The 12,286-nt window shown below is 42.6% G+C and overlaps 1 protein-coding gene across 1 annotated transcript; it reads right to left on the bottom strand.

Annotated features, from left to right (window-relative positions):
- Window positions 1-4,049: 4,049 nt before the first annotated feature.
- On the bottom strand, window positions 4,050-11,939 carry LOC114591411 (ovomucoid-like). Its single transcript, XM_028718387.2, has 8 exons — window positions 11,803-11,939; window positions 11,190-11,224; window positions 10,158-10,285; window positions 9,281-9,329; window positions 7,463-7,584; window positions 6,874-6,928; window positions 6,280-6,395; window positions 4,050-4,185 (listed from the first exon to the last, which is right to left on the bottom strand). Exons 1-8 carry the CDS (start codon window positions 11,846-11,848, stop codon window positions 4,140-4,142), a joined length of 597 nt encoding a protein of 198 aa, XP_028574220.2. The 5' UTR covers window positions 11,849-11,939; the 3' UTR covers window positions 4,050-4,139.
- Between the last annotated feature and the right edge of the window lie 347 nt (window positions 11,940-12,286).

Genomic DNA, 12,286 nt, shown 5'->3' with positions numbered 1-12,286 from the left:
ATTTACCCAAGATAAATTTACTTCAGACTTAGATTGCCTGTCAATATGATTTGCACACATGCATTCATGCATTCATGCACACACACACACACACACACACACACACACACAACATCCCTGCTTGTAGAAAGCCAGCTTATTAGGGAGACATCTAAGGCAGACCCCTTCTAGTATGCACTGACCACTGATTCATTAGGGCAAATGGAGCCAACTTCAGCCTCCTTCCCCCTGACTGGCTTCTTACTTACAACCACCCAGCAGATGTGATTGGCTCCAAAACCATCCATTGTTGGTTTCCCTGTTTTCTGCTCTACCAGTCCCAATGGGCACCAGTTCCTACTGCTGGCCTGCTACCTATGAGCAGGAAGCATTCTTCATGAGAAGACACTGATGATGGTAGGCTTTCCCCTTTGAATGGGGGTTGGACCCAATCACATATAAAGTTGGGACGGTATAGTGTGTTTGTGTCTAATTTTAAGAGCGAGAGACCACACGGATAGAACCCATTCACACACACACACACACACACACACACATTTGTTTAGCACACAAAATATCCCCCCTCATGTTACTATTGGATTAGGAAACCTTCAGATTTTGATGTAGGTGTTTAAAAACTATCCACATCAGCACAGCCCCAGGAGATTGCTATCAACATGGCAGATGTACTCAGCTTGTTAGCCAACAGACCTGGGGGAAAGGCTGGCTTATAAAGTGAAGCTCCCACTCTCTTCTGGTTGGTGGTTAACCCACCAGGTGGACCTCCCCCCTCCCCCTCTCCTCCCCCTCCCCCTCCCCATCCCTTCAGAAGCTGCAAGCACTCCTGAGTCGTCTTGGAACTGGGAGGGGTGAGATAAAATGTGTCCCCCTGCGCTACTTGCAGGAACAACATTTTTAGAAGAGTCTTTCAATGTGTACTAGGGGGACTATCCATCTTTTATTGCTAATGTTACTGCCTATCATTGTGCTGCCAAAACGGCAACACACATACACAACCAGCAGATTTGGGGGCATCCTGAGGTTTTCAGAAGTACAGAACATCTGAGGTGGAGGGGAACCCCCTAAGGTGAAGACAAATGGACCAAGCATCCCAGTGAGCAATGGCCTCACCAACCTCAGTCTGCACTCATCTTCCCACCTTCTTACAGTCAGCCCAGGTGTCAGGAGTGCGTGCAGGAGCCAGGCCCTGTGACTGGTAGGGTCTCACAGGATTGGGGCCTTCTTGAGTTTGGCCTGGAAGGGCAAGGCACGGCTGCACAGGTGAGGCTTGACAGAAGACTCGTAGCACCTGGTGGCAAGGGCCAGGAGGGGTATATAAGACCAGCAGTTCCCTCTGGCTCTTTGCCACAGCAACCCGCTTCCCACCTAGCTGTGCTTCGGCTTCCTGACTCCTGGTATCCTGACTCTTGGAACTTTGGCTTCCTGACCCCTGGTTTCCTGACCCCTGGACTGCTGACCCTGGACTGCTGATTCCTGCTTCCTGACCTCTACCCCAGTCCCGACGTACCAAGGCAGGACTCTGACTACCTGTAACTCGGACCGTGACACCAGGGTTGTTGTTGTTGTTGTTGTTGTTGTTGTTGTTAATTTATTCAACTTATACACCACCCTATATCTGGAGGTCTCAGGGCAGTTTACAACAAGACCACAACATATAAAAGCAAACTAAGAGCAATAACCCAATAAAAAATCCCTCACAAGAACCACATTATAAAGTGTGTTGGATGTCAATAAGATCAACCAAAGGCTTGGTTAAAAAGGAACGTTTTTGCCCGGCGCCTAAAGGTGTCTAATGAAGGGGCCAGGCGAACTTCCCTGGGGAAAGCATTTCACAGGCGAGGAGCCACTGCAGAGAAGACCCGTTCTAGTGTTGCCACCCTCCGGACCACTCGAGGAGGTGACAGATGAAGGAGGGCCTCAGAAGATGATCTCAGGGTCCGAGTAGGTTCAGTATAATCTCAGGGTTACAATATAATACATGGGTAGGCAAACTAAGGCCCAGGGGCTGGATCCGGCCCAATCGCCTTCTAAATCCAGCCCACGGACGGTCCGGGTATCAGCATGTTTTTACATGAGTGGAATGTGTGCTTTGATTTAAAATGCATCTCTGGGTTATTTGTGGGGCATAGGGATTCATTCATTATTTTTTCCAAAATATAGTCTGGCCCCCCACAAGGTCTGAGGGACAGTGGACCAGCCCCCTGCTGAAAAAGTTTGCTGACCACTAGTATAATAGCATACAGAGTCAGAGCATTATTGTGCAGATGATCATATCATTTTGAATTCTGGACTATGTAGTATTTTATGTATCTTATAGGAATAATAAGCAAGGAATAACTTATTACGAAAGGATTTCCTCCATACCAAGCCTTTATTATTTTCCTGGTCTGGGCTGATCTAACCCTCTTCAGGTATTCCACTCACATGCAAAAGCAACATGCAAGCAGGAAGAAGCACACTAAGCTTTGCCACACTGCTGTCCCCATCATCCTCTATGAGTTGGAGGGTGAACTTCTGCATTGGGGAGGCTCTTACATGCATAGACCTTCTAACTGATCTTCCAGTTTGGGAAGTGAGATGCGGACACAAATGGAAGCACCTCATGCATTGCTTTTATATGGGACTGGAATGCCCAGAGAGAACTTATGGGAAAGAGTAGAAGAAAGAGATAAGGCTGTTGATCTTCATATATATCTATATCTATATCTATATCTAGGGGGGAGGGAGCGGAGACGGGGAATGGAAAATATGCATTTTATAACATTTAGGCTAGGTATTAGTTAGTGGCTTGCAATGCAGTGAGGTTGTTTCCTCCTGCTGCATTTCAAGTACAATTTTATGTTGCTGTACACACAAGAGAGGGAGAGGGGTACACATTAGTTGTTTGGTTTCCTCACAACAGAAACTCTCCCCTAAACTCCTATTCAGTGAAGCTGTTGCCTGGACATGCAATGTATGTCTGAAATGCACACATTTCACCTTAACCACAGCTTGCTTTTCAAATCAGGTGGAAGTCTATTTCAAGGGAAAGAGCCGTATGTCTCAAGATATTACAGGATACATATGGATTGGACTAATGTCATGCATACTCAGCTTCACGCACCAGTTATGAAGCATACTGGAGCCAGAGTAAACAGTAATGTGTACACAGCCTCAATTTCCTGGACAGAGGGAGACTTTCTGAGGTCTTTCTAAGAGCTGTATGGAATTGGGAATATAGAACTTCCTGTTACGTTGGTCTCAAGTTTTCCAGGCCAAATTGCCCACCCCAGTGCTATGTCTAGGCCTCATCCTACTATCTGAAATACATCGTTTTTTTGTTTCTCTGAAGAAACAGTCTCCCAAAAAGTATTTGTTCTATGTCTGTTGTCCAACATGCCTTCACATTTGCCTGGCAGTAACTCCTGAATTAAAGGGACGCGGGTGGCGCTGTGGGTAAAAGCCTCAGTGCCTAGGGCTTGCCGGTCGAAAGGTCGGCGGTTCGAATCCCCGCGGTGGGGTGCGCTCCTGTTGTTCGGTCCCAGTGCCTGCCAACCTAGCAGTTCGAAAGCACTCCTGGGTGCAAGTAGATAAATAGGGACCGCTTACTAGCGGGAAGGTAAACAGCGTTTCCGTGTGCGGCTCTGGCTCGCTAGAGCAGCGATGTCACACTGGCCACGTGACCCGGAAGTGTCTCCGGACAGCGCTGGCCCCTGGCCTCTTGAGTGAGATGGGCGCACAACCCTAGAGTCTGTCAAGACTGGCCCATACGGGCAGGGGTACCTTTACCTTTAGCTCCTGAATTATTTTCCTCAACGTCCATTGCTGTCTGCTTTCCCCAACTTGCTCAAATCTCCTGACATGTATGCTACTGTGAGTGACACTTTCTCGGAAAGGATAGAATATCACACTGGACAAAAATGCTTTTCTTCCTGAGGTTAAACCCTACACAGACCCTCAAATATACATGAGCCTGGTATTGAATGGGAGAACAACCAAAATAGCAATACATTCCATGGCGTAAAACAAAACATTATAGGAGAGATCAAAACAATACATGGTTGCAGGTAAGACATCTTTAATGGCAAATCAGACCTTCTTTTGCAACATTTGCTATTAGAGTATAAGGCAAACAGGTCTCTTGGAAATCTGTCAAGTTCTCAGCAGCTTCCAAACTGTTGGAGCAACAGAGCCCCTTTGCTCTTCCTGGAAAGAAAAAGGTAATATATATTGAAATTATTATTGCGGGTAACTAGAATCATAAAACCAAATTATATAAATTTTCTTTTCTATTTTAAGAGCAGCTCTTAGTTTGAGAAACACAATAACCTGCATTCCATTTTGTCCCCTAGAAATGCAAGGGAACATTTTGGTTCCTAATGTAAGCCACTTTCACCACAGAAAATCAGTCAGAATTCTGACTAGTAAAATCTTCCCATTTAAATAAACACAACAGACATTGCAAGTGGAACTGTCAATATGAGCAGCGTTGTTTCGGAATACCTTACTTCAGCAACATCTGCACTATGCAGAAGTGTACTTTGTTAAAGGTCCTGAGAAAACCCCAATTCCCTTCAGAGAGCTACAATTCCAGGGAATTCCTTATTCCATGGAACTCTGGGAATTGTACAGTGGTGCCCCGCAAGACAAATGCCTCGCAAGACGAAAAACTCACTAGACAAAAGGGTTTTCCGTTTTTTGAGCTGCTTCGCAAGACGAATTTCCCTATGGGCTTGCTTCGCAAGAAGAAAAAAATTCTGGGTTTGAATTTCTGTGTGGTGGGTGGCTGGGGGAACAGTTGGGGAGGAGTTTGCAAGAATCTGGAAGCTTGTGTGTGTTTTTTCTGCATTTTTATGATTTTCTGTGACCATTGGGCTACTCTGCTGTTTTTTAAAAAAAAATTCTGGATTTGAATTTCTGTGTGCTGGGTGACTGGGGGAACAGTTGCGGAGGGGTTTGCAAGAATCTGGAAGCTTGTGTGGTTTTTTCCTGCATTTTTATGATTTTCTGTGACCATTGGACCACTCTGCTGTTTTTTAAAAAAATTCCTGGGTTTGAATTTTGAAATGCTCTTTACAGTGTGTGTGACTTTAAAGAGCACTTAAGAAACTCTTGTTGTACCAAATTTGGCTTTGTTTGGACTTTTTTTGACCATAGGAACGCATTAATTGATTTTCAATGCATTCCTATGGGAAACCGTGCTTCGCAAGACGAAAAATTTGCTAGACAAAAAAACTCACGGAACGAATTAATTTCGTCTTGCGAGGCACCACTGTAGTTCTGTAAGGGGAATAGAGTTTCCTAACAACTCGAAGAAGAAGAAGAAGAAGAAGAAGAAGAAGAAGAAGAAGAAGAAGAGTTTGGATTTGATATCCTGCTTTATCACTACCCGAAGGAGTCTCAAAGCGGCTAACATTCTCCTTTCCCTTCCTCCCCCACAACAAACACTCTGTGAGGTGAGTGGGGCTGAGAGACTTCAAAGAAGTGTGACTAGCCCAAGGTCACCCAGCGGGTGCATGTGGAGGAGCGGAGACACGAACCCAGTTCCCCAGATTACGAGACTACCGCTCTTAACCACTACACCACACAGGCTCAGCTGCAAACAACAGACTACACTTCCCAGGATTCCTTAGGAGAAACCATAGTTTAAAGTGGTATGTAGTCTGAGTGATGTCATAGTTGCTTGACAGGAAAAAACTTCAAAGTATAGTCTGGGTGGAAGCATGATTATGAGACCATATTTGTAACCCTTTCAACTGACAAAAGTGAATCAAGGAATCTGGATATGTGACTATATCCCAGCTCTGGAGAATTCTTGGCATTGTTGTTACCGTTGTTGTTACCTTGCACATCTGAGTTGGTTACCCCAGCCCCTCTGGGAAGCTTCCAACAAAATGTAAAAACACAGTAAGGATATATGTAGGATGGCTTACTTCTCATCCTACCAAAACTTTCCCAGTGTCATCATAAGTAGATACAGAACAGCTTAGAGGTTTTGAATACAGTCATACCTTGGGTTACAGCCACTTCAGGTTGCCTTTTTTTGGGTTACGGACCGCTGAAACTCAGAAGTACCAGAACAGGTTACTTCCGGGTTTCGGCGGTCGCGCATGCACAGAAGCTCCAAATCACAACTCACGCGTGCGCAGACGCGGGTTGCGAATGCTGTGGGTTGCGAACGCGCATCCCACATGGATCACATTCACAACCTGAGTGGCACTGTATATCTTTCTCTTCTATCATGTTATCATCACTTTAGTTATTTTTCTATAAAAAAATAATAATTATTTCTATACGTACAGGGCATGAATGCAGAAATCACACTGGTTGCTATAGTTCTTTCCATCGGAACCGCAGTGAGGCATATAATTCAATGGGCACATGAGATCATTTGGGCTAAAGTTCTTACAATAGTCCTGCAAAAAGAAAGGGATTCTTAATCTGTCACCTGTTAAATAAAACTAAGTTCCACTTTACATAAGAAGTAGTGATGTACCCATCAAACTTTTACATTTGCTCACCAGTTCAACATAACTTCTTTTTTAAAGTGCAATTTGTATTCAATTTTGTAAAGTCATACATATTTGCAACAAAGAAACAAAAACCAAAAAAATGAAGAAATAGGAAACACAACAGTCATAATTTCATATGCATTATATTATCTCAAATAAATATTTTGGTTCAAATGAAGCATGCGCTTTGTTATTTCAGTATTCAATAAACTTTGCCCAATTCTGTCTAAACATATTAAGTTTATGCCTTCTTTCACTCTTGATACCTTATAAAAAATTCCACAACTGCAAAAATGAAGGTTTTTTTGCTTCCAGTTCTGTTAAGAGAGGGATTGATACCTGCCACTCCCAATATCTAGAATAACACAGTCATACTGCTTACCTGAATCTGAATACATTGACCTCCATACTTCACAGCCACATTCTTGTTGGATTCCCTGGGTAAGAAAGAGAGAAAAGTTGACAAATTCTTTCCTGTAGTTCACATTATTAAAACAAACTATGTTTAGCTCTTCAGAACTGCTACAGACAAAGCTTGACTGAGCTGGTTCTACAATTTGTATCCTTGAGCTCCTTCATCTGTTGCAGATCCTTTGTCCTCCTGCTACACAAAGTTATTGGGACTTCTATGATTCCGCTAACCAGAAATAAAAATAGACTTGAAATAAAAATAGACTCTGTAGGTACATAAGGAGCCAGTTTCACTTTATCTACAGCATGCAGGACTGGTTTCACATCCCTGATCAGTGCTGATGCTTATTGGATTGCATTGCGCCAATCATCATTTATCGTTCTCTAGATAACCAATCATTGGACTGTGAGGTTGGTCTCATGTAAGCCACTATGGAAGCTTGGAAAGAAGGTAGGGTGGCAAAGGACCAAATACAATAAATATAATGAGATATCATTATAAAGAATGATAGTCATTGTCCGTTGCCTGGGGGGAAATGTTCAGTATCCACATTACTTACAGGTTTTGACGACAAAGATCACATTTACTGATATAAGTGTTGTCATCTGTTCCGCAGACTGGTTTAGCCATTTTGGGGCAGGGCATGACTCCTTTCGCTTGCATGAATTCACTGCAATCCATCTATAAAATAAACATGTAGCATTTTATTGTACCCAGCAATCTTCCATATAATTACCTCTGACATTCATTTTTCCAGTTTTGTTTTGTTTTTTTAAATTCTAAACATGGAAAAAGAAGCTATTTAGCTGCATTTTCTTCTCTGTATAAAGGTGGCTTGTGGTTGTCCCTAGAATCATAGGGGCAGGGGGTTTTGGGGGCAGGGGAAATCCAGGGCTAGAGCATCCTCAACCTGTCTGGCTTCTTCTTGAGAGCCAGTGTGGTGTAGTGGTTAAGAGCGATAGACTCGTAATCTGGGGAACCGGGTTCGCGTCTCCGCTCCTCCACATGCAGCTGCTGGGTGACCTTGGGCCAGTCACGCTTCTTTGAAGTCTCTCAGCCCCACTCACCTCACAGAGTGTTTGTTGTGGGGGAGGAAGGGAAAGGAGAATGTTAGCTGCTTTGAGACTCCTTCGGGTAGTGATAAAGCGGGATATCAAATCCAAACTCTTCTTCTTCTTCTTCTTCTTCTTCTTCTTGAAGGCCTCCAGCCTTCCAGCCTTCTCAGTAATTCATTCATTGTTGCGCTGCCATTACCATCAAGTAGTTTCTTCCGATTTCCCACTAAAACCTATCTAACTATAACTTGAGCACATTCAGTCTAGTGCTGCCCTAGTTCTTTGGGGCAGCAAATTGTAAATGAGGATTGATCCCATTATTCCCAGAAGCTAATAGCCCTTTATTCTCAGGCCCATTTCAAGGTGCTGGTTTTAACCTATGAAGACTTATATAGCTCAGGGCTCTAACATGGTACACGTTATGGAACACCTTTCCCCATATTAGCCTCCCATGCCCTGAAGTCAGCATCAAGATTCTTCTCTATGTGCCCCTCTGGCAGCTATCAGGAAGAGGGTGGCAACAGGGGTAAAACTAGGCTTTATTTCTCCCAGGTCAAAGACCCAGTTTGGCAAAAACAAAAAACAAAAATAACACCCATGCACATTTTGCACACACACAGGCTGGGAGCCTCAGTGCTGCTCCTCTGTGGGCTTCACCCAGGGCAAAAAAAATATGGCTCCCCACAGAAACACCATAGCTATGCCTCTGGGTGGCAACAAGGGAGGCTCATGTTGCACAAGTACATTTCCTTTCCCCAACATGTTTGGAGTGTTGTTTTTCTTTGCAAACGGGTGTGTGTGTGTGTGTGTGTGTGTGTGTTTGTGTGTGTGTTTTTCTGTCTTTGGTGGTTAAGGACTAGAGGGGTTGTCTTTATAGTCTGATTACCTTTTACAGTGGCACCTCAGTTTTGGAACGTCTCCAGTGATGAACGTTTTGGGTTTCGAATGCTGAAAACTTGGAAGTAAATGCTTCCGTTTCTGAACGTGCCTCAGAAGTCGAACAGCTTGCACTGAGGTACCACTGTATTTTTCTCAATTTTCTCTATTAAATTTGCAGACTGCCCTCGGTTTTCAAACATTTCGAAACTCGAAATGTCTTCAGGAATGGATAACATTCAAAAAACGAGGTACCACTGTACCAGGAGTTGCTTTTAATTATTTCATTTTGATATATATTATATTTTGCAGTTATCTATAGATTACTTTGAGATGAAAAGTGATTCATAAGCTTAAGACATTTCAATTCCCTCCAAATCACACGACAATTTTGCCCATTTGGTTCTGCAGGTTCAATTTCTCACCACAAAACTCTTTATACCTACCTTTGCACATTCTCCAACATCCTTCTTACCAACCAGTTTGTTTTCTTCGCTGCATAAGAGAAGAATTTAGGGAACTTTAGCAAACAATTTCCTGTATTCTGGGTTAATAATACTAATAATAAACATTGGTCAGCGCTAATAGACCTGGCAAGTCACAGGCATATGCCCCATTGAGCTAGTTCTGCTATGTACCCTGCTGACAGTCAAAGCAATGGAGTAAAATATATGTGGCATATGGATGGATAAATCCACTGCTTTCTTCTTCAGTTCCTCATCTTTCCAGTCTTAAGCTTAATTCACCCCATTTCCACATCTGTTTAAGTTTTTTAAAAACTAAATAAATGAAAGATCTTATGGAATTCCTTTTTGCGTGCATTTTATCCTAATACATTTTTGTATGCCATGTTGCTTGATGTGCATTTGTATATGTTATTTTTAGCAATATTCATATTTTTATGTACATTATTTTTAATATACAGATTTTTGTACATATACTTTGAACAATATCTGTGTTTTGGATCACATATTTTTGGAGGATGTACAAATTAGCTGGAAGTACATTAAAATATGAACTGAATTGCAGAGAGTAGAGAGTAAGTTTAATGTCATGTTGTAAGCACACTGGATTTACACAGAGATCACTGAGGACTGAAGCCCAGCTGGTTACCTTGGCCCAGAAATAATCTCTCAGTCTCCGGCTAACCACAGGGGAATAGTGGTAAAATGGGAATGGTCCCATGTAAGACATGTCCCCGTCTTGGAAGTGGGGTGGGATGGGAAAGGGACAGATAAAACAAATTGGATGAGACATCATTATAACTAATGGTAGCCATGATCTGTTGCCCAGCAAAGAATCTTCTGCATCTGTGCTACTTACTGGTTATGGCGACACAGTTCACATTCATTGGGATAAGTGTTACCATCTGTACCACAGATTGGAAAATACATCCTTGGGCAGATTATTAGTCCGTTACCAGTTGCCCGGAGGTGTTGGCTGCAATCCAACTATAAAAAGAAAAGAAACAGCATTATATGTCTACACAACAGTTATCCTTTATATAACATCTCAAGGCTTTCATCCTTTGAAGTTTATAATCGATACACAGGAGAAAAGAGGGTACCTTATGAATCTACCTTTCCTTTTTACATTTCCTATTATTCACAAGGAAGAAGCATGCAGAAGACTGAACCAAGGAAAAATTGTTGAATAAATTTCTCAAGTGTGGACTTGCCTAGGGCATCATTGTACAAAAGGCACCATATAAAAACTGAAACTTGGAATATATAGAATAGCCAGACAATTCTGTGGTGGAATCTAGAAACATGTTTTAAAAAACGCAGTGAAAATGCTTTTTTTAAAAACGTTTTGAAAAATATATTGAATTTGCCATAACTCACCATCACCATCTAGTGTCACATTGGCATAATGCACTTTACAACACACTTAAAACGTTTTGTTTGCAGCTGTATAGCCGAGTCCTGTGTGTAAATAAAATGTCTTCCCTGTTCCCAAAGCAGTGCGAATGGGGGAGAGCAATGGATTGGTCTTGCTAGTGCATTTGAAGGACATGGATCTTCCTCCTGCCCTTCCCCAACCCCAGCAATCACAAAAATGAAGCATTATTCAAAGAGAAGGTCTCACATCCCACTGAAATGAGTGGTCATATCGCTGCTAATAACTGTGCTCTTCCACAGCTCTCCTTCACTATAATTGCACTGGAGAACTGCTGTGTGTGTGTTTATGTGTCTGCTTTGTTGTTGACAAGGAGCAGTGAGAACACCACCATTTCCCACTTACACTTGAGGAACACAACTCAAATTCTTCTCCATCTGCCAACTTGCAATTACAGTTTTATCTGTATTACACAACCAACTGCAGAAGCTGTAAGGATAATACGGCATTACTCACCGTGTTTGCCTGAATGTCTTCGTCCCCGAAGACTCCTGAAAGGAGACCAAAGACACATGGATGTCATATCTGAGCTCTCAAAAATTCAGAAGGAAATCTCTAAAGAGATTAAGAGCTGCACAACGGCTTCAAAAGATTATAAAGAGATGGAAGAATGATCAGCGGTTGGTATGCTGAGCGCCAGCCATTTCATATGATTATAAATGTGTGCCTCTAATCAGGTCTATAATATTTTTCCTGTTCTGGGGATGGGTAGATTTGTCCATGTTGCTTCTATTAAGAAGTGTGAATTAAGTAGGCGCACTTCAAAATGCAAACCAAACCAAACCTCTCTTCCATCCTTACTTATGGCCATACCTAGGGGATCACAGGACAGGGTCCCAGTACTTTTTATGGATTTGTAAGTAAGGGAATTTCAGTGGGACAGCTTAGCTTTCTTCTACCCTTTCATGGCAGGCTGCACCTGCCAAAATTCCCTCTTAAACTAAATATTTTCTTCCATATCAGGCCAGTCATCTGAGCAATATAGAAGACTTTTTCAGAATGTCAGCAGTAATACTCTCTCTGTGTCTCTCTCTGTCTCTCTCTCACTCACTCTTTCTGCGTGACTCACCTGTGAAGCACCAAAGTGCCAGAGCAACAACCACAAATGCACCCATTCTTCACTGAGCACTGAATGCACCAATGTTCAGATGAGAAGATTGTCTTGTAGAGCAACTTTACCAGCAGGATATCAGATGGACACATGCAAGCACCTCTATATATATGCACAGGAGTTTACTTTAGAATTCTTCATTGTGAAAGACTTGGCACTCTAAGGGCAGTTTCATAACATAAGGAGTTGACATTCTGGGGGGATTCTTTCCACACCCAAAGGATCAGGACAGGATGAAGGCAGAAGGTAGAATGGTCTTCTCACCTAATTTACTGTTCAAATTTGCTTATCCTGCCACCAAGATAAGATGTACAGTTCCTTTATTTACTTTATCTTTTAAGAGAAAAGCAACTGGAGAGGGGCATTTGTTCTGAAGCCATTCATAAGTCTTTTCCCAATGAAATGAAATCTTCTGGGAGCAGGGAGAATTCACTGATAGAAA

The sequence above is a fragment of the Podarcis muralis genome, chromosome 2, assembly GCF_964188315.1.
Source record: "Podarcis muralis chromosome 2, rPodMur119.hap1.1, whole genome shotgun sequence".
NCBI lineage: Eukaryota > Metazoa > Chordata > Lepidosauria > Squamata > Lacertidae > Podarcis > Podarcis muralis.
The sequence above is the reverse complement of the archived record's forward strand: the minus strand, read 5'-3'. Positions and strand labels throughout refer to the sequence as shown.